Genomic DNA, 23,037 nt, shown 5'->3' on the forward strand with positions numbered 1-23,037 from the left:
GATCGTGAAGCTCTCCCACGGATTTCAATGGGGATGGCATGGCCCCATTGAAAGCAATAGGGTGCCGGCACCCACGCAGTGATTTTCGGGGAAGGGCTTTAAATATAAACCCTACCCTGAAAATCATCCCTAGCTGTAGTAAAAGGAAAAAATCTACATACTCACTTGTCTGCCGGGGCTCGGCTCGTCTAGCTGCCGCTTGTTCTCCCTGCACTGCTCTAAAGCCTTTCAGCAGGCGGGAATTAAAAATGCAGGGAGAACAAGCGGTGGCTAGACACGCCTGAGCCCCGGCAGTGGCAGACAGATCAGTATATATTTTTACAGCAGCTAGGGATGATTTTCAGGGAAGGGCTTATATTTAAAGCTCTTCCCCCAAAATCACTACAGGGGTCGCCGGCAGGCCATTGCTTTCAATAGGGCCAGTGGCAGCAGCGGCGGCCCCATTGAAAGCAAGGCTTTTAACCTAAGTTTTTGTTCTTAAATCAGAGTAGACATTCGGGAGAGAGCCTGCTCTCAAGTCAAAGGGCTTGTAAGCTGAGGCACTCTTAACCAAAGGTATCACTGTATAGGAAAGAGTGAATTTTAATTTGATATTGAGTTGTTTGGATCAATGAAGACTGTTTTGACGATGGATCAAACTACAACAATAAAATGATTGTTCCATAGACAAGAGTTTAACTGCAACAAATGAAATTGAAATAAAGATAAAGGAAGCAGACATTTGATAAGATGGGAAACCCTGCAGCAAAGTGATGTGGTGCTAGGATCTCAAACACGAATACGAGCACACAGGCCAGGAACTACCGGTATATCTTGTGACTGTGAAGGACAGGATATCTCAAATCCTTCTGCATTAAATGAGCTCAGAAATAGTTTGAAATGCAGTCTGATGAATGTTGTATGGTACAAGAAGATATATGGGATGGACTGTAAATTATTAACACTGCTACCCAAACCCTCCAAATGTCATCAATTCCCTCTAATAGTCCGAGGCCAAGATCAGATCCATCTTGGGGTAGGATTTGTAACGCAATTGTCATGAACTTGATAAGGGTCTACTACTGTGAACTCCAATCCCAGACTTTGACCGTCTGTCCTGGCTCTATGCGATAGTGTTATCAGACAAATTAAAGCATTTTTGAACTACTATATAGATGCTGAATTGGTATTTTCTGTTTGTTTTCCAGGATCCCTCACAGCTGGAAAAATTTAATGTATCCGATTTCTATCACGTCAAAAACAACTTGAAAGTCATAGACCCTGGTGAGTTTGGTCATCTACTCCGTTTGGCAGTTCTCTCAGTTGGTACACATTTTTCCATTTATTGCAATTCCCCTTTAACTTTTAGAATCTGGCAAACAGGTTATCACCGTACACTAGGGGTCTGACTTATGTGACCCCCCCACCACCACCACCACCACCACCACCACCACTTCAGAGAACTTGGGGCCCCATATCATCAATTGAAGAGCATGACAAGCATGTCCTTCTCCCTCTCCATAAAGATTGATGGGGTTGTTGGAAGCCGCTGAAAGGACCACAGGGAAAACAGGGGTTTTGGGCTCCTTCATTTTCAGCACAAATGGGAATAAGAGATTGTCCCAGGACAGCCTCTGCACTCATCTAATTTACAGCCTTACACACATCAGACTACTTTTTTCTTTTTTTTTAATAAGCTAGAGTAGTCTATAGATGGTTTATACTGTCCCCGATTGAAGATCCTGTAAGAACGGACACACATGGCTTGCTGAGTTTAAACGCTGTGTCTTTTGTCTAGTCATTACTCAATGAACTCCTTCATTAAATCTAAATAGTCTGACCCTAATCAAATAGGTTTCAGTCATCTGCTTCTAAACCACAGCTTGATCCGTTCTTTGTACCAAGCTGGCAGAGAGGCCTATCGCCTTCTACACAGTTGTTGTTGGATGGGCACACCGCTTGTGATTGCATCCATCAGTGCCGTATTAAAGGGGTTTTCCAGGCCTTTTTTTTCTTTTTTTAAACTAATGACCTATCCTTATGTTTGGTCATTAATTAACTAATTGGCACAGTGCCCACTTTCGCCACCGAAAAAGAACATGATACAGAACGGAAGCAGATTGCTCCAACCCCTTTGCAGTGGCCGGCACTGATAATTGTAGTGGCAGATAACCTCCGTGAGAGGTGCGCCCACATCTACCAGCGCAGGCCACTGCACAGGGGACTGAGTGATCTGCTACCGCTCTGTACCTGGTGTGTTTTACTGGTAACAGTTGGCTCTCCGAAAAGCTGATCGGTCCAAATCCTGATTGTCGGACCGCAGCCGATTAGCTATTAATAACCTATCCTCTGGATAGGTTATCAATTAAAGGGGTTTTCAGGCAATTATTTTTTTTAAATCTATTTCTGACAACCACATTGTTACTGTTGTAGCACTGCTGTGTATTTCAATAATTGAGTCTAACACTGTTCATTCTCTTGTGTTGAAAAATTCTAGAGGAGGAAAAGGCTCGTCAGGACCCATCCTACTACTTGAGAAATGCCAACATGGAAACCCGAGAGACACTTGGTGAACTGTACAAGGAATTCAAAGGCGATGAAATGCTGGCAGCCACCATGAAGGGTCCAGAGAAAAAGGCTACAGATAAACTAAATGCGGTGAGAGCTAACTGACCCATGCAGGTTTTTCACTTTATTATGTATAGATTGGGTAGTGATTGCTAATGGTAATGATGGTTTCTTTTATTCAGGCACATTACTCTACCGGAGCTGTAAGCGCGTCTTTTACCTCCACTGCAATGACTCCGGAGACCACCCATGAGGCTGGTAAGTCTCCCCCTAACCGTGTCCGCCATTGCCACTCTGTCGTCCTTGTACTACTGAATGTAACAGCAGTTTTGCACTTCCGGAATCCACTTCTCCGGCATCACATTATGGCTGGGGATATATTGTCATTTGATGTATTCTGGCGTTTGTTTCGGGGTTTTTTCTCCTCTTACACTCCTGATAACTGATCTTTCGCTCTCCGTCTTGCAGCTGCCATTGCAGAAGATACGGTCCGCTATCAATATGTCAAGAAGAAGGGCTATGTTCGTCTTCACACCAACAAGGGTGAACTTAATCTGGAGCTTTATTGTGACAAAGTGAGTGGTTAGATGTGTATAGGGTATTTGGAGTGATATCCGATGCATTGACCTGCACACGTCTAAAGCATTGAGGCAGCACATGGGGATACATACACGGTAATTGTTAATCACTTGGTATGATTCATGGCGTGGGCGGATGCGTCTAGTCTGAGATAACTATCAATATGCTGCTCTTCAGATTTCACATTTTTATGATTGATGTGCTGTTTGCTGAAATGTTAGGATTTTAATTATGTTGCATTTTTCTCTAACAAGGAGTCTTAGAGGTTCGACTGCCGAACAATAACTGAATGTCTTTTTACCTTCAACGCTGCCTAATATAAGACACTAGCTACCATAGCAACACCTTATCGGCTTCTAGAATCCCCCCCCCTCTTGGTTGCTGTGGCAACAGGGATCTGGGTGTGTCCAGCAAGTTACTAACACTGGGAGTGGTGGATGAGAGAAACATAAAGTGTTAAATATTTAAAGAAGTTGTGACCCATTTTATGGGATCTGAAAAGTACAGGGACATCCTCTGTATTACATTTCATAGTAAACCAGCAAATAATATCACCATTTTTGTAGAATTAGTAGATTCACACGTGACTTATATTGACTCCACAGACAAATCCACCACAAAAATCCAAATATTTGATGTGCGCAACTGCTGCAGATCTATAAAGGGTGACATTTACAGTAATTCCTTGGTAAATATATATGTAAGACGTGGATTTTTCGGTGGAAATTCTTGTGGCGCAAAATTATACCCTGTGGGAATTCGCACTTAACGATGGCTCTTTACAGCAACAAGAATAGATTTTTTTTTTTTTTTCCTTTTTAGTATAAACACACAGATCCTACTCGTCAAGTCTGAAATTATTTTTTTGGAAAGAATTGGAAGTAGTGTAATAAATTCTTTACTTCTGCCAGAGATTACTATGAGACACATGCAGGCGTTCTGTATAGTATTTCTCAGTCGTTCTCTACAGGCTCCTCCAGAATGATGAGTAAGTTCTTGCACCTGGTTTTATATTGGTGCACCCAAACCCTTTCATAGGACCTACTCTGCAAGTGATAGAATACAGAAACTTTCCCGTAGGGAGACTCTTCATTTCATGACGTCAGGACTTGCTCATGCCACCTATCTTGGATGTTTCCCTGCCGCTGCAGATTGAATGTAGTGGTAGGTGGCCATTCAGATAAATGCCAGTCCGGGTAATGCAAGGATGGCTGGACTCCACCAAAATGGGGAGCCTGTCCTACAGATTGAATTTACTTGCTGGCTCATAGAGGGCGGTCTTGAGAGTATTGTGAGAAGCCATTGTTAAGACTTTCTGTTTCTCATATATATTTTCTTTCTCAGACACCAAAGACATGTGAGAATTTTATCAAGCTCTGTAAGAAGAATTACTATGATGGGACCATCTTCCACCGTTCTATTCGGAACTTTGTGGTATGTAAATATCGGTATATTGGTATTCATACATAAAAACTCTTGGAACAAAATATGTCCACAGCTAATTAGATCCCCATTTGAATTTTTGAAGCTTTCCAGCTATTTAGAATGAAGCAGCCCAGCGATCATCTGATCGAACGCCCGATAATGAGCTCTGTGCGGTCACCCATTTGCCCTACAGTGGCTGCTATAGACATAATAGAACATTACAAAGCCCAAATTCAAATGCATGGAGGACCATAATATACATGGTTACATAAAGTTCACTTTGGCAGGGATAAGGAAGGTGTAGGAGACTCCCCTCTAATAAGACATATGGGAAGGGATTGTCCAGATGCTGCAACCCGTTGTAAAGATGTGATCTGATCCCCCTTAGTGGTCTGCAAAGATATCTTATAAAGGTGCACTTTTCTCTACATTTCCAGATACAAGGAGGAGACCCTACGGGCACAGGAACAGGTAAGAGAGACCTTCTTTCATGTGGCTAGACATACAATTTCTGTTCTCCCTATTATCCCTCCTTTTCTATGAGTGTACTATCAAGCAAAAGTCCTTTTGCTTCTTAAATAGGTGGTGAATCCTGCTGGGGGAAGCCTTTCAAAGATGAGATTAAGCCAAACTTAAGTCACACAGGTCGAGGAGTTCTTAGCATGGCGAATACTGGACCGAACACCAACAAGTCCCAGTTGTAAGAGCTTTTTCTGGTTGTGGGACTGAATCAAGTGTTTGTTTGTCACCAAAAGAGAAATTGCATTTAACATCTATTTTATTTCCTTATCCTGCAGCTTTATAACGTTCCGCTCCTGTGTCTACCTAGACAAAAAACACACCGTGTTTGGGCGGTAAGCGCATATAAAACGTTTAATATTAAAAAAAAAGTTTAACTTTGTCATGTTTGTATCATGGATTCTACTTAATTCTCTCTTAGAGTTGTTGGAGGATTCGATACTCTTACTGCTATGGAAAACGTGGACACGGATGCAAAGACCGACAGGCCAAAGGTAATGTTTTCTGTAGAACTATTCCAGCCTGACCTTATTTCTAATCAATTCTGCAAAAACGTAGCCTGTTTATTGACAAATAGATTTTTCAGTACAAACTAATTCGTTCATTAGAGGAGATGATCTATTCACTAGGTAGCAGAGTACCAGCAACATGTCAGTGTGAATTTATCAGAAATATTGGACTTCATAAGTAATTAGAACAGAAGGGTAACAATTGCTCATTATTCTTATTGTTTTGGATTATATATTGGATCATTGTAATGGATATAAGTTAGTCTTCAGGGTAGTTTGCACTCGACTGCCATGATGTCCTAACTACATGTGTTGTCACTTTTAGGAGGACATCCGAATAGAAAGTTCTGCGGTATTTGTGGATCCCTATGAGGAGGCAGATGCACAGGTGAGTGGCTGCATCATTCTTTGATCAACGTTTAAAGCACCACTTAGCCTTAACCTACAGCTTATTAAAGTTGAATCATTTAAAAAGAGCTGCTTATATCCTACATGGATATGGAAGTAAATGTTTATGGGTAGTTTAAATGAGTTCAAGTAGAGCTTATGGGAATGAGTGTATATCTGGAATTCTTGTTCTTGTTGTCACGACTCTGACCACTTTAAGGGCATCTGTCACCATGTTAATGCTGCCATATATTGTGGCAGTCCCTTAGTGCAGCATCGGATCACTCATGTTTTGCAGTGCAGCTTTCTTCCTGTCAGTCATCCATAGGGACACAGCTGTAGTTCATGAATATCCCAGACTACACAGCATGAGCACAGTAGTCGGAGGACGAACTGTGTGCGTGTTGTGGGAGATCAACACTTACAGAAAAGTACTGTGCCGAAAATCATAAGTGACCTGGTGCTACACTTGGGGATTCTATCACTAGTCAGGCTGCTCTGATAGCGCAGAATTAAAGGGGTTTTCGAGTAATTGGTTACAGTTGGGGAATACAGAGTACATTAAAAAAAGTAAACGCGATACTCACCTGCTACGATGCTCCCCTGTTGCCACTTGCTGCGTTTAGATCTTCTGTTTACAAGTGCTGCCTGTTAAACCACATTACTGCTGCAGTCAATAGAAAGCCCAACGGGGACGTTACTGATGACCACCCGTAAACCTGCTGGGGACTTCTACATTAGAAGTCCACTTTGAAGTTTTACGGGAAGTTACCAGGTCTTCTGGCCAGGTGATGTCACCTGTCAGATGGTCCGGTGCTGCGGCGACTTATATTTGTTATATAGTTTTGAGCATGGGGGACCTAAAACTATATGACCTAATTGACAACCCATCTAATATAGTGACAGACTACCTTTTGAAAAACTATTGCCCCTGAAATGCCGGCTCATCCTGTGACAATCGAACCACCTCCTAAGACTTGGCTGAATTTGTCAAGCTTGGCTGTGCTCGGATTTGCTGCCATTGTTATCAATGTCCCTTTATTGTGAGACATATGATCCTCTACATTTTCCTTATTTTGTTCACAATCTTTAGAATTCTCCGGTCGGTGTGCAGTGATCCGTCATGGGCAGGATGCTTTTATCTATGTATAGTTTTATTTCCTACTCAGCGGCAGTCTGATCTGCATACGGCAGTTTTGCCTAAGATTGGGCAGTAGGAAGTACTGAGGACGACTAGCAATTGTCTTGGCTAAATAATCTGTCACCCCTTTCAGGTCGCTTTAGAGAGGGAGAAAGCTCAGAAAGAGGAAGAAGAAAAGAAAATGAAAGCACTACCAGTGTTGCCTAAAAAGCAAGCAAAGGAGCCTAAAACCTTTAGGACAGGAGTTGGAAAGTATATCGACATGAGTGCAGCGTAAGTATCCCACACATAATAGGCTTGTGCTCCAGACACCATCATGTGAGTAAGAAATACAAAAATGCCTATGCTAATAAGTGTGTGGCTTTTTTTTTCTTTCTTTTTTTTCACCCCCTTTTCAGATATTTTCGTCAAAGAACAGTAAAAAAAAATTTTTGATGGTTTAAGGCCCATAGGTTAACGTTTAGCAGGGACTCCCTCTACTAGTCGGTGTGATTTTTCTGGTACAAATAGTGGCTCCTGTTCTGACACATACAGCTATCCATGTAAGGCCTCCTTCGCATGAGCGTTTTATCGTGGTTATTTTGCCGAGGAAAACCACGACCATCTGAAGCATTCGATTTCAAAGCATCCATCCAGATGAACGATTTTCCGGCACGTAAAATAGGCAGACTGGAAAGCATAGCGCATATGGTGCGCGTTTCAGCCTGCTACTTTTACGCGTGGCTGAAAAAGATGGGACTTGTACGATCTTTTGTGGGAATATGCCGGCCAGTCACAGACTTCTTTGGGAGCCTATGAGAGCCATCAGAAAAGGGAAGGAAAGGGGAATTTAGCAGCAGCTCACATTGCTAAAGTCCCTCTCCTTGCCGGCAGCTCCCATAGGCTGGGGAGGGAATTTAGCATGGCAAGTGCTGCTAAAGTCCCTCCCTTTGCCAGAAGCTCCCATAGGCTTCTATTGCTGCTATCAGCTGGCAAGGGGAGAGGGAGAAAGTTCAGCAACGCTAAGGTCTCTTCCCACGGAATTCCAGGCTGTAGCTCAGCCGTGTAAATGGGCAAGAAAACAGGAGATTTAGCTGGGACTTGGTAGCGGCTTTCTCCTATTTATTTTTCGGCTGCGATGCGGGCAGACGAAAATCACAACCCCTGTGTATAAGAAGCCTAATACTGTACATGTAATCTCAGTGGTTTCAATGGATAGGAAGTGTCTAATCACAGTAGTAATAACATCTGATTTGCCCGGGTGATCAGCTGATTGGGAGCCGGCACAGTATTTCTTATCCTTTGTTCTCAATGAGTATTTTATCTCCTCTTCATGGTGCTTCTGTGCAAGGATGAACTCCCTAGGGAAAACCCAAGGCGCTTTCGTTCTGCCCCTAGCAGCTGCTTCCACCACGTGAGCAGCGATCACATGAATTCTCTGCGGCACCTGGATAGTATAACCTTTATCGCTCCTGTCTCCACATCTAGATGTGACTGTGGCAGTATTAGCTGCTGCTTTCTAGATTCACAATGGAAGAAATTAACCTATAAGCACAAACTGTCTCTGGGAATTGGAGGGAAACTTATATTGCGGCAGCCTTAATATTTTGCCCATCTCTAGTTAACTTTTAAGAATTCCTGATCCAAGCATTTATTGGAAATTCGTATTTTCTGTTTCCATAGAAGTGGAGTTGTGTTATATGGTTGGGTGTCTTTAAGCCTTGTACTCCGTGCAGCTAATAATCATTTACTGTTGTCATCCAATCTAGTGACGTGGTTCTAGAAACTAGTCTATCGTTAGTACAGCCACTACATCTTGGTACCCATAAAGCAATAAAGGACTGACTTGATCAGAGAATTGATAGTCACAATGATTTAGCAATAAAAAAATGGCAAAGCCTAATAAAAGCATATTTATTGTGGGAGCCAATGGTCTAAAAGTGGGATTTAACCCTTTTTGCTGCCATTTTGCACCTCCAGTAGCCAGGACAACTTTCACACTTTTGTCATGCACAAATAAAGCCTAATATACAATATTGAAAAAATTAGACTAATAAGACTAAATTATCCATATATTTTCCGAAAGCAGACCTCTTGGCACTTTATACACACAAGCACCTTCGTGCAATTTTGCATTGGTGTAATTTGTAATTATTAAAAATGTATGCCAAAATCCTCTGAAGAGCTTGTGCCCTCATATCCCTAAAGTTAAGGACTTGCAATCTTTGGCTGTCATTCACAAATGTCTTAAATATACTTTTGTAAAAAAAAATACAGCACCTAGAAGTTGTTGGTTTGCTGAAAAACTCTGCATGTAGTTACAACTCAGGCAGGTATACAAATGAATAGAATCGTGATGTAATTGGATAAACGATCTTGCCACCTGAGGCCCTAAGTGGTTCCACTGTTGGCTTATACAAAGACTCTCCAAGGCTACTTGTCTGTAGTGGACCGATTTCTCTGCTTGTGTACAGTTCGTTGACCAGCAGACGCCTCTGCTACGCAGTTGAAGAGATTTCGCCCAGTTAAGTGTTTGAGAGGAGACCTCCAGATAGGTATTGGCTGGTAACACTGCTGCCACCACTAATGCGCTCTCTGCTTCTTACCCACAGGAAACGTGCTGCTGAGGATGACGACAGTGGTGCCTCTACCAGCAAAAAAGAGAGGGTGACTCGTGGCTTTGAGGATTTCAGCTCTTGGTAGAGACTTCAGGGCGGCACCACTTTTTTGAATTGCAGATCACCTATTCTCTTGTGGGGAAGTCTTGACACCTTTGATAAAATATAGCTCTGGATGTTAGAGAAGCGATTCTCAGTCTATAGCCAATACTCAATGAATGTTAAGGGAGCAGTAACCAAGGGTATTTACTTCCTTCATCTCCAAGACGTAATTGAACAGAACAAAGTGTACATACCCGAACTCGGCACCCATTAATAAGTATGGCTTGTCATTGTCCCCTTTCATCTTTTTTAACTGCTGCCCTTAAAAGGATGCTACATTTTCTTAGTCTCCTCTGTTGACAGTTGAACATTGTGTATTGGTGCCTGGGAGTAGTCATACTGGGCAGGGGGGACAGGATGACTATATTTCATCACACTGGTATTGGATACAGGAAGTCTATTGAAATGTCTGCCCCACGATCGCTACTTGTAGTTCTCATATCCAGTGTTGAGAACAGAAGTCGTCTTTCGTACGTAATTGATAATAGCAGCTCCGACTTATAACATTCGGTTATAGTTGATGTTAACTTTACATTTCGTGTTCTTTTAAAAAAATTCTACTATGGGAGTCCTATTTTAAAGGGTCATTTTGTTGCTGAACGCTATAGAAAAGCTCTGCAAACCAGCTTGCAATCAACTATCCAGTTATGCTCTAAGTTATTCTTCTCCTCAGGGTCTCCATCAGAGAAAGCTATGCGTTTTCTTGTTTGTTTGTATGTTCCATTTTATTAGGCTTTAATTTTGTTTCTGTACATAAAATATATTTTCTCGAATTGTTCATGTAAAAAGTGTGTTTTGTCCATTTTCCTTGCTTTCATTGTTTATACAGATTGTAGTCAAAGACTGATCTAGTGCTATATCTCAATGATCTAGTGTTGACTCTCAATGTGGATCGGTAGCTGAATCTCTTACAGACAGTGGATGACTTCCTGGATGATCTGCCCCTGTCGTAGCAGTAGGAGGCCACTTTGAGTACGCTTTCCTTACTTTAGTCATAGGATGACAAGGAAAGTGGGTTTCTGCTTCTCACATGCTATTCTTCAACTTCGCAATTTGGGTTCTATTCTCTCTTGCACAACACAAAATGGAAATCCATGTCCTGGGCCCCCAGGGGCTGTGCGCCATACCATAGCTAATCCATGCTTTCCTATTCAAGTGTGCTATAGGATGCTAGTAGTGACATATAGTGCTAGATCAGTTTATCGACTACATCCTGTATATTGAAAGGACCCCAAAGCCATTAACTGTTGCACAATTGAGATTACAGTTGCCAAAAAAAAAGCAAACGGAAATATACATTTTATTTTCATGGGTAATGCTTTACATGCAAAAATATGTAGCTTTTGTTAGCATTTAACTTGCCATCTTTTTGCTTAGTACTAGTTACATCACAGTAAGATTTTGTGTTGCATACTCATGGGAGACTCACTCTAAGGCCATTCTCACACAGGCGTTTTTACAGCATTTAGCGTGGGGTTTCAATTGCTGTGCCAAATACTGTAAAACTCCTCCATTGTTTTCAATTGGGCTTCTCAGATGAGTGTTTGGATACTGCATTTCAAATGTGGTTTTTGGTTGTTTTTTTTTTTGGTTCTTTTTGCGCTGCATTATTTTAGTGCGTTTCAGCGTTTAACACTTCTCATCACCCAGTGCAATGATGGGGGTGCGTTTAAAAACACTGTCGAACATGTTTGAAAGTGCCACTTTAAAAAAAAAAAAAGGGTTTTTTTTTTTTTACAGACTCCTGTAATGAGAGAAGCCTAAAGCTCGACTTTCTAGCCACATTATATGTGATATTACAAGATCTGTTCACATAATATGATCAAATGTCTGGGGAAAATGAAATTCCCAGTTTTGCTCTACAGTAGAATACAGGCCTCATTTACAGCACCTTGAATTTCATGGTTGATCTGCAGGCAGAAGCTGTCTTAATTACCATCATTAACATATTACTAAGCGCACTTATGAGACTAGATTATCAGATATGGGCTGAGGACTAGATTTCCATTCATTTTGCCATTGGCAAATAATATAGCTTTGTTTTGATGATGCTGTTGGCCGGTTCCATCATTGTTCTCCACTGTCAGGCAGTCTGATCAAGCACCAGTTGACAAAACAGCATGTCTGTCAGCGCTGGACAGTCATCAGTACGATCGTTCATTTCCATGCAAAGTGCTCAGAGGGATGCAGATCCCCCTGCTCACATCTGGAGATGCCGATGAACACGCATTTGCTTGTGTGCCATTGGTGGCATTTTCAAATGGGCCAATTGGGCAGGTGAACATTTGTGCCCGATTATTGGCCCATGTAATCATCCCATCCTCTGCCGGTGTGAACAGTAGAACCAGCGCTGTCTAACATACCATTTATGGCCATCTGTGCTGGTTTAGAACAGCAGAGGATCGAGTCATGTAGAAGGGGCCCTTTAGTATCGCCATGTTTGTAGGGACTGGCGTGATATTACTTTCTTTTGTTACTGATCCCAATATATTCTCTCTTATAAAGTGTTGAGCCCATTGGGTGGCTATGTGCCTTTATATAGCCATAGTTTACGGTGGCTACAACCTGATCAAAGGGCTTTGTTCATTTGTGTGTTTTGTTTTTTTTAGTACACATGTTTAAGACCTTTTTATGAATCTTGCACATATGCAGACAGACAAAATCATTTGTGGTCCTGACTTTGTATAGAATTGTATTACAGCATCCGTGAAATCCTAGGAGCTGGTGACATTGCCACAAATCCTCAACATGCCTTCATATTCTGCCGGTGACACACTTTTCAATCTGTAGTTTACTGCAAGTACAGCTGACCTCTATGCACGTCATCCCATGAGTCATAGGTTGTAATTGTTTTTTAGCTAGTCTGACATATTTGCTTTGCAAGAAGATGCAGACTGACATTTATTCTTATCACAGGTTAGTCTTTTCATTGTAAACAGAATTATTCTAAAGGGTAAAGTTTTTAGATTTCTCCTGTGCTGTGTTCCTTTTACGATGGAGCTCATTGGTATGGGAATATAATGTATGTGTGGGCAGTAAGGCCGCACTGAAAACCGATTAGACCTTTATTTACTTTCGAGGTACATGGCAGAGCATGCTTATCAAAATCTTGCTCAAAAATGGTACACAGCCTGAGATGGAGGAATCAGGACTTGGAGGGAAGCCCCCGACGAAGAGATGATCCAGCTTCAGCCTCCGCCCCCACCTCGCCCGCTCCTTCCCCTTATGTCCAACCCTGGATGTGACCCTTCCTGGTCTGTGTATTTGTCTGGTGGCTCCTATATGTTTACCAGTTTAGACCCCATTTCGGGTTTATTACCAGAAGAGCAGGTTTGTGGGAGTCTAGCCGGGGAGAAGGGGGGGGGGGGGGGCGCGGACTTGCCGGGAGAGATGGGAAAGCTATAGCTAGTAGGACCTGTGTATGAATGCCCAAACGGACAGCCAGGGTGGCACTGGCCCACCCCAACACAGATGGACTTCCCCGCTCAGGTCAATAAGGGCTAAGTTGACTATCTGTAGCTCAGTGACCCCTGATGATCGAGCTTCTTTCTCTGCAAGACTGTTGAATTAATAGACTGCAATGCTCGTTTTGGAAAATTCCTTGCCTTGCCCCACCTACTCACTACTGTTGAAATCACCATATTGAGTAACGCTAACGTTTGCCCTTTCCTATCCCTAGCCTGCCCAATTCCCTTAACCTTTGTTAATGTTATTCTGTATGTTGGAAAATGTTCAATAAAATCTCTTTTGAACCTAAAAATGGTACACGGGCAAATGCGCATACACCTGTTCATCAATGTTCTTTGTTTCCTTCAAGAAACCCTCCTAGAATGTACAGATGTTCCTACCTGGTTGGGGTGGCTAATCACAAATTGTAGCAGCACAGTGCAGGCGCTAAGATACATGTGATCACTAATATTACTTATTACTATTAAGTACCAGGGGAAGAGGCACCTTGGCCGCAGTTAAGCTGCGCCGTTTCCATTTCAGCCTTTATTTATCAGGTTATTTTAGAAAGATAGATTTAGGTGAAGAAGAACCTATTTAAATTGCAGCAATGAGTTCCCTAAATGCAGATTCTCTACCCATTAAAGGTGCTTAAGTGTAATTATACCACTTGTTCGTCCTCATCCTGACACCTTCATTCATCATTCTTGTTTTAAATGGCAGGATGCAGATGTGTCCTACCAAACTGTATAAAGCCTCTATCCCAGAATGTTCTCAGAAGGGCTCTGATGACATTGCAGCCTGTAGAGAGATTCTGGTGTTATCTACACTGGCATTGAACTTGGTTGGACAGAACCCAAGACAAAGCGACATGCTCTGTGCGCTTAGGCTTCCCATTAGATGACACAGTTCTAAAGTCTAATTTCATGTAACTCAACTAGAAAAAAAACATCTGAAGTGTCACTAGCAGAATATGAAGGCATGTTTAGGATATATTGCAGTTTCTACGGGACAGATTATGGATTTGCATGATTTTTGAAATTTGCCAAAAAACTCAAAAGTGTAATGTAAAGCGAGAACAACTATAAAAGAAAGGTTGTGTTGGACACAATGGCAGATTTTGTTTTTCCTCCCTTTAAAGGGGGTTTCTTCTTGTGGTGTAGTAAGGTAGTTCTATCTGCAGAAGAGGTCTTTCTTGACATAAAGCTGCTTCTGGTTAGCTCCTTACAAGGGACTTGCAGCGTGGGGACATGGACTTTGAAAGTGGATTGTTCTATGACTGACTTCATGTAGCCCTATTGGACCTATGAATGACATTATGAGGCACTGTAAATGATCTATTGTGGCTGTAGGAAACTGGTAATTGCATCATAAATCACTGTTGTGAGTATTGTTAGCAGTATGGGGGGCTGTGGCCACTATTGCTGGTTTGTGGGAGTTACAATTATTATATGATGATTTTGGGGTGTAACTTTAACGGATTTCTATAGTTCACAGTTACTAAATTTTTTATATGCTATTTCTTTCCCAGAATGTAGAACATATTTGAAGACAGGAATAGCAGCACTGAGCGGCTTTCTGTGGAGCTTAGCCAGGTTGGAAAACACTTGTTGAAAATGTTCAGAAACCTCCTGAGTCACCAAATATCCCTCTACTCACATGCATAGCATAGAGGGGTGACATCTGATTATCTGAGCTCACACTGTACGGCTTTTACATTACACCAGCCAGAGCCTGCCCACGGAGCATGGAGAGGAGAATATGTACTGACCTAAACCAGCAGACGGGAGGAAAGACCCCAAAACATTAATAAGGTTACACTAATAGTCTACAGCTACAACCGTCTGAGGCATAATTGTATTTTCTTATGTTACTATAGGCCCAATTTAAAGGGGTTGTTCAATTAGCAGACAACTTGCCCCATTTTAATGCCCCCTGTGCTAAAATAAGAGGAGCAGTACTTGCCTGTTCCCTATCTCTGCAATCTAGTACTGCAGCCCCAGTGTGTGCTGCTGCTGCTGCGGTCACTAGAAATCAGATGACTGCTGCAGCATCACATTACTGAACTCCTTGTATCATGACATTCAGGATGTGACGGCTGATGCCAGGAATGAGCAGTGATGCTGCAGCCTCTGATTGGCTGCATCAGTCACCTGACTACTGATTACCTCATCTGCGACAACAAAAAGCGCGGTACAAAGCTGGCTGTGTGAGAGCGACCTTGGGGTGGGTTTACGAGGGACAACTATTATTCAAATAGTAACTGGAAATGCAGTAAGTGCAGCAAGTTGTTAGTGTAAGAATGACTCTTCTGTGCTTTTACACAAATCGGTGGTTGTTCGCAGTTGTTAAAGTTCACACATTCCTGCAAAGCTTATTGGTTAGTCCTTGAAAGACACACTATTGGCTGCTTACACTAGACTATAATTAATGAAGCAACCATTTTCAGGTAAGCTGAAATGACTAGCGCCTAGTGAATGAATTCTTGTTGGCAGCTGTGTTTACACGGAACATCTATTATTTGTATTTGCTTGATTGGGTGATTATTCAGCCAATAGTTGTCCTGCGTAAACCCTCCCTAAAAGGGATCCTTTTCCGATCTGCAGATGAAGTCTTTTCTCCTTAAGGAGAGCACCTAGACTGTGAGTGAGGAGACTTAAAAGGCCATTTACGCTCCTCTGGTTAATATGCAAAGAAGGGAGATGAAACCATACCTCCACAGTGCCACCTATTGAAAGGCAATGTTAGACTCTTTATACAAGCCTTGCAACAATGACTAGGAATTGAAAGCAAAGTCAGAGCCCATGCACAGACAGCTGTTTCAGGGTTTTTGCCCTTCATCAGAGTACAGTACGATTCTGACTTTGCTAGAGAGAGGCCTATGACGTGGGTAAGACGCTATCTTTTCTCAAAGAGGACATGTAGACGGTGAGTGATGAGACTTAAAAGGCAATTTATGCTCTTCTGGGTAATATGCAAATAAGGCAGATGAAACTATACCTCCACAGTGCCACCTATTGGAAGGCAGCGATAGCATTTCTGACTCGCGTCGTAGGCCTCTCTCTAGCAAAGTAAGAATCCTACTGCATCTCCCTTATTTGCATATTAACCAGAGGAGGGTAAAGGGCCTTTTAAGTCTCCTTACTCACCGTCTAGGTGCTCTCCTTAGGGAGAAAACATAGCGGTTCTGATCTGCAGACAGCACAGTACAGAGCGGGTGGAGCTGAGCAGATTCATATGTGGTTTTCTGGGAAAAGATTCAGCATAGCTTGTGATCTGTTCCTTTTTATAAAGGTACAGAACCTACAAGAGGAGTAACAGAAAAGGTATGTGGTGCTAATGTTGTGCAGGCGCCCATTGTGTTGTCTAGGGGAATATAAGTAAAGCAGAATGAACCAGTAATCAGACAGGGTCTGACCCAACTCTGGTAAAGTGCAGTGATGAGACAAGGCAGGGGCATAACTAGACTGCTCAATGCATTAAGGGAACACATTACAGTAGTAACTTAACCTTCATGGAGACCAGTCTGTCCAGTTAGGCTGTTATTACTAATTGTGGCCGGGACCTGGACTCATAGTGACTGAACTGACGAGTACAGGTGCCAGCTGCAATCAGCATAGCTCTGCCTGCTTTTTGCCGGGGAGAAATTGTGTAATGGTACCCTTAGGAAGCAGAAGTGATTATGAATCTGTTTCATCTGCTTTGGTGCAAATGAAAGGGACAGCAGGTGCGCTGGAGAGGCAACAGAAAGATAACCCCCAAGAGGGAATGGTTTTGTAGGTGGATTCTTCTCTAGTTTTGCATGTGGCTAGTGTCCTTGTCACTACTGATGGCATGAGGCGCTACCTGTAGCTTAATTGGGTTGAACAGGTAGTCCTGATCCTCAAGAATAGCGCAGCCATATGTGCAGTTGCAAGAATGTTTGCTGTGTTACCCAGTACAGTCTCAAGAGCATGGAGCAGATAGCAGGTCAGGGGCCATTACATGAGGAGAGCTTGACAGAACCATAGAAGGGCATTAGAACAGTTATCAGCATTTTTGTGCAACAAGAAACAGGGGCAGCACTGCCAGAACCCTATAAAATGACCTCCTGCGGGATACTGGTCTGCATGTTTCTCACCAAACTGTCAGACAGACTGCACGAGGGCGCTACATCCTGTAGTGGCACCTCTGCTCCCATCCCAGCACCATACAGCTTGATTAGCGTTCATCACAGAACACCAGCATTGGTAGGTCCGCTATGGACGTCCCGGTTTTTCACAGATGAGAGCAGGTTCACACTGAGCGCGTGACAGATGTAAATGTCTGGAGATGCCAGGGTGCAAATTATGCTGCCTGCAACATCTTCTAGCATGCCCCATTTGGCGGTGAGCCAATTATGGCCTGGAGAGGGATATCCTTGGAGTGTTGTACAAGCTTCCATGTGATGGCCAATACCCTGACTGCTGTGTAGCTTTGAAGGTTTCATCCCACTACCTTTTGTCAAATATTACACTGGTGCAGCACAATGCTTGGCCTCATGTGGCCAGAGTGTATAGTCAATTCCTGGATGATTAAGACATTTATGCTATTTACTGGCCCCTGCATTCCCCCAGCCTGAGTCCAATTGGGAAGCTCTGGGACAAACTGTCCAGGAGCTTACTGATGCTCTGATCCAGGTCTGGGAGTAGATCCAATAAGGAGCATGCACAGAGGTTGTCTGGAGTGCGTACAGGCATGTGGGACCATAAACACTCCTGAGTCACATTATGATAAAACTAAGAATGTTAAGAGCAAATCATAGAATCCATAAAGTTGGAAGGGACCTCCAGGGTCATCGGGTCCAACCCCCTGCTCAGTGCAGGATTCACTAAATCATCCCAGACAGATATTTGTCCAGCCTTTGTTTGAACACTTCCATTGAAGGAGAACTCACCACCTCCCGTGGTAACCTGTTCCACTCATTGATCACTGTCACTGTCAGAAAGTATTTCTAATATCTAATCTGTGTCTCCTCTCTTTCAGTTTCATCCCATTCCTTCTAGTCGTTCCTTGTGCAAATGAGAATAGGGCTGATCCCTTTGCACTGTGACAGCCCTTCAGATATTTGTAGACAGCTATTAAGTCTCCTCTCAGCCTTTTTTTTTTTTTGTAAGCTAAACATTCCCAGATCCTTTAACTGTTCCTCATAGGACATGATTTGCAGACTGCTCACTATCTTGGTAACTTTTCTCTGAACTTGCTCCAGTTTGTTGATGCCTTTTTTTTAAAGTTGGGTGCCCAGAACTGGACAGAGTATTCCAGATGAGGTCTGACCAAGGAAGAGTAGAGGGGGATAATTACCTCACGTGATCTAGACTCTATGCTTCTCCTAATACATCTAATGGTCTAGAGCAGTGCATTCTATAGAATGGGTATAGCTTAGGAGGCCCTACAGAAGGCAGTAAGATGATGTAGTTAGGACGGATGAGGGTAGTAGGTCATTGCTCTGAAGGGACCATCAAGTGTTGGCTAACGGTTGACCTGTGATGTAGATCATCTCATTGGATCTGCTCTCTTTATAAGCAGTGACACCAAGTAGAGCTGCCAAGGGCGTTCAACATCCTTTATTTCATTGCAAAGTGCTAGAAATGAATATTCTCCTCATTGTCTCTATCGGTTACATAAAGCCATTTCTGTGCACTATGTGGACAGGAATTAGAAATACTTTACTTTTACCAAACTAGGACATATTTTGGATGTGAACTACTAGGGCAACTTTCCACAGATGTTCTGCAATGTTTATGTACAGTCTTAGGATGTTTAAGGGGCCCCAGTTTACTAGGCGGCTAGAACAGTTGCAGGACCGTGGATATATGATCCCAAAACATGATTCATAGCAGACCCATTACTTCATATCGTACATAGCTATGTGTTCTAAGTCGGTTGTAAAGTATACACTTGAGATTTTTACTACACAAATGTTGATCATCTGCTATATTGTTTTCAAACTTGCAAGTCTCATATCACTCTCAGGTCCAAGATGGTCTGTGACTGCAGATAGGAGTAGAGCTTGTAAGGCCTCATGGAGGATCATCACGAAGTTGTAAGAGACTCTACAAGCTTGAGTGTCGGCAGCTGCTACTTGTCATTGTCAGTAACATGAGAGAGGAAGTCAGCTGTGTCACAAGTGCTGTAACCCTCATTTTCTTAACATTTTGTAAACAACTGCCTTTACTTTTTTTTTGTGGGTGGAGGATTGTGTTTTATCAGCACATTTTTGACCCAAATATATTTTAAATTAAAAAAAAAGTAGCAATAGAAAAGTAAGTGTAACAAATAAGATTCTTTCATAGAATTCTATACTGTTTAACTTGTCAGCATCCTATGTACATCAGATGGGCGTGGGGTCTGTATAGAGCTTGCTCCATATGCAGCAGGCATTTATGGTCATTGACAGCTGATACCCTTCTACAATGGCCAGTATTGGGGATGACTCTGATCTTGGGCATTAACTATGTAGATGCTGCTGGCGGTATTGACAGTGGAATTTAAATGGCCTGACACAGGGAGGCGGCTCTCCAAGGGCTCCAACCCACTAGCGATAGGTATTCTTACGATGCGAGAGTGAGTAAAAACGCATGATTATGAAATCAATGGTTTTCAATGGTTTCATACTCATTTGCGTTGTCTGCACTCAAGCCACGCAGCGCTAATAGGAACCTGTGCTATCACCCATTGTTTTCAATGGGGCCAGCAGCAGCAGCATTGGCCCCATTGAAAACCTAAGGAGTACATCGCGCTCCCCTGCCACAGCTGTCACAGCTATGGCAGGCGATTACTTCATCCCTGCGGGGATGAAGAAATTCCCTGCCACAGCTGTGGCAGGGGAGCGCGATGTACTCCTTATGTTTTCAATTGGACCAACTTTTAACCCCTTTAGGACCAGGCTGTTTTGTACCTGAAGGACCAGACACTTTTTTTTTTTTTTTTCTTTTTTTTAGGGATTTTACCCATGTGGTAGTTTTACTGACCACTTTTTTTATTTATATTCCCTTCAGCTATCAAAATTGTTTTGGTTGGCGTCTGCTTTGGGTTATTTTCATTCTTATGTATATACTAGTAATTATTAGGACATTATAGTCCCAGTGTTCCTGGTGGCACATCACACTCACAGTAGCTTGATTACCACAAAAGACAAACACAGCTTGGCTTCTCCCACAGCAGTGACATCACCACAGGTCCTTCAGCCCACCGGATCTCTGGTGGTGGTAGGTCAGGGTGTTCTGTCAGGACTGCTGAGTTGTGTAGGAAATTGAAGTACAGCTCTGCTACATGGTACATGCATTATGATCCTCGCACACAGCTCTACTACTTCCCACCCATCACTCACAGCTTGGCTCCTCCCACAGCAGTGACATCACCACAGTTCCATTAGCACACTGGATCTCTGTGGTGGTAGGTTGTTGTCTTCTCTCAGGACTGCTGAGTTGTGTCTGAGATAACGGCTTAGCTGTATTCTCAGTATGTTATTTTTGTCCTCCCCTTCCAAGAGCCCTAACTGTGTTGTTCTTCTCTCGGTCAGACTCGGAGTTTTATATATGTTGTAGGACCTTCTATGACGTCACCAGGGGTGATGCGATGACGTTACTAGGTGTGGCGCATGAGAAGAACTCGCACACACATACATACAGACAAGTGGTTGTTAGTAGTTTTATTCTGTAATTTTTGTTGTACTTTAATTTAATAGTTAAATTAATAGTAGTTTAATAGTTAGCAGTATAATCTTGTCTCTGTAAGCAGATCAGTATAGTGCTCAGATCCTTTATATACTTCTGCATGTTTATTTGAATAGTCTTCCAGAGTACTTAAAGGTTTGACTTCCGCTGGATAATCTGTATGGACTTTCTCAAAATTTAGAGACCTTTTTAGGATTCTAATTATTCTGTCAGGATGAAGTGGAACCTGCAGTCCTATGGAAAATTCTACACCAAAATCCATACTGCTGTCATGTGGATTTTGATGCGGAATTTAATATGGTTTAGGGTTCGCATGGCGCAATTTTCCGTGTGAATTCCACCTCTAAAAACTGTGGCAAAATCCGTGTCTTTTCCTGCTGATCTGTGTGTGGATTTAGCAATGTCAAAAGTGACATGTCAGTTCTTGATGTGAAAACACAACTTTCCAATTCAGAACACCGCTCGTGGGGATTTTGCCCATTTACAGAAGTTTTACAAATGAGCTTTTACAGTGAACATGTGGATGTGTGTAAGCCTTGTTCAAATGTATGGGACAGTTACAGAACTTTCTGCAGCAAATATACATAGCAACATAGTATGTTAGGCTGAATGAAGACAGTGTCCATCTAGTTCAGCCCGTTTCAACCCCCTTGTTGTTCCAGAGGAAGGCAAAAAAACCCAGGAGGCAGAAGCTAATTAGCTCAATCGAGGGAAAAATTCCTTCACGACTCTATAATGGCAGTCATAATAATCCCTGGATCAACCTTTGATAGTTCCTGCCTGACTGTTAGACCCGGATCTACAAAACCGCTGGTCACCTAATGTCTATATCCTGTAATATCCTTCCGCTCTAGAAAGACATCTAGTCCCCTTTTAAACTCCTCTGTGGATTTTGCCATCCCCACATCCTCAGGTAGAGAGTTCCACAGTCTCACTGCTCTTACAGTAAAGAACCCCTTTCTGTGTTGGTGATGAAACCTGCTTTCTTCTAGACATAGTGGATGGCCTCTTGTTACCATCACAGTCCTGGGTATAAACCGATCTTGGGAGAGATCCTTGTATTGTCCCCTCATGTATTTATACATAGTTATTTGATTGCCCCTTAACCGTCTTTTTTCCAGGGTGAATAATCCAAATTTTGATAAACTCTCTAAGTATTCCAGTCCTCCCATTCCATTTATTAATTAAGTTGCCCTTCTTTAAACCCCCTCATGCACTACTATATCTTTCCTGAGCACCGGTGACCAGAACTGTACACGGTATTCCATGTGACATATGTGAATTCACCTTAAGGCCCAATGTACATGGGCGGATTTGATTTGCAAAATCCGTGCAGGTGATCTGCAGTTCAAGCCACCCCTAGAGAAGCATGGGGCATCCGTACTTCATTTAACACCTGCAAATTTGATTTTAAATGACTTGCGAATGCTACGCATGGATAATAAATCGCCGCATGCTCCATTTTATTGTGGATCACACGTGCATGTGGCTCCATTGATCTCTATATGGGAGTTTAGGATCTGCAGTGCATCCGCAAATACATTAAAATACATTTGCGGATTCACTGCGCATTTGAAGGTTAGAATCAATTAGGGAGGTTGGGGTTGCGTTTTTCCTTTCCCCGTGCGGATGCAACCCCACCTTCCTAATTGATTTTTAACTTTCAAATCCACGGGGAATCTGCAAATGTATTTGCGGATGCACTGCGGCTCATAAGCTCCCATTGAGATGAATGGAGCACATCCGCACATGATCCGCAGTAAAATGGAGCATGCTGGGATTTATTATCCGTACGTAGCATCCACAAATCAAATAAAAATAAATCCACAGGTGTTAAATGAAGTGCGGACACTCATGCTTCCCTATGGACGTCTTGATTTGCGGATCTCATGCGCGGGTGCTATGAATCAAACCTGCCCGTGGACATTGGGCCTTAGGCTAGGTGCATATCGGGCAGCACATGCACAAACAGACTGCAACAGGCCATGTGGTGAGTCTTTCCACGTGGACCTTTGGTCTATATGAAAGTCTGTTTATAGCCCCCTATGATTGTAGTGGAGACCATGTGCTGTCCATGCACATGCATT

The 23,037-nt window shown here is 42.7% G+C and overlaps 1 protein-coding gene across 1 annotated transcript in view; it reads left to right on the forward strand.

Moving 5' to 3' along the window:
- Window positions 1–10,579, forward strand: part of PPIL2 (peptidylprolyl isomerase like 2) — a 31,696-nt gene extending 21,117 nt beyond the window's left edge. Inside the window, exons 9-20 of the mRNA XM_066603504.1 lie at window positions 1,188–1,263; window positions 2,477–2,637; window positions 2,730–2,805; window positions 3,016–3,122; window positions 4,471–4,560; window positions 4,989–5,022; window positions 5,134–5,251; window positions 5,349–5,405; window positions 5,492–5,564; window positions 5,905–5,967; window positions 7,241–7,380; window positions 9,699–10,579. Coding sequence (XP_066459601.1) covers window positions 1,188–1,263; window positions 2,477–2,637; window positions 2,730–2,805; window positions 3,016–3,122; window positions 4,471–4,560; window positions 4,989–5,022; window positions 5,134–5,251; window positions 5,349–5,405; window positions 5,492–5,564; window positions 5,905–5,967; window positions 7,241–7,380; window positions 9,699–9,789 — 1,086 coding nt within the window. The 3' untranslated portion in view covers window positions 9,790–10,579. The remainder of the gene's footprint in view (window positions 1–1,187; window positions 1,264–2,476; window positions 2,638–2,729; window positions 2,806–3,015; window positions 3,123–4,470; window positions 4,561–4,988; window positions 5,023–5,133; window positions 5,252–5,348; window positions 5,406–5,491; window positions 5,565–5,904; window positions 5,968–7,240; window positions 7,381–9,698) is intronic.
- The last annotated feature ends 12,458 nt before the right edge of the window (window positions 10,580–23,037 follow it).

This window comes from Eleutherodactylus coqui, chromosome 5 (genome assembly GCF_035609145.1).
Source record: "Eleutherodactylus coqui strain aEleCoq1 chromosome 5, aEleCoq1.hap1, whole genome shotgun sequence".
In the NCBI taxonomy this organism is placed as follows: Eukaryota; Metazoa; Chordata; class Amphibia; order Anura; family Eleutherodactylidae; genus Eleutherodactylus; species Eleutherodactylus coqui.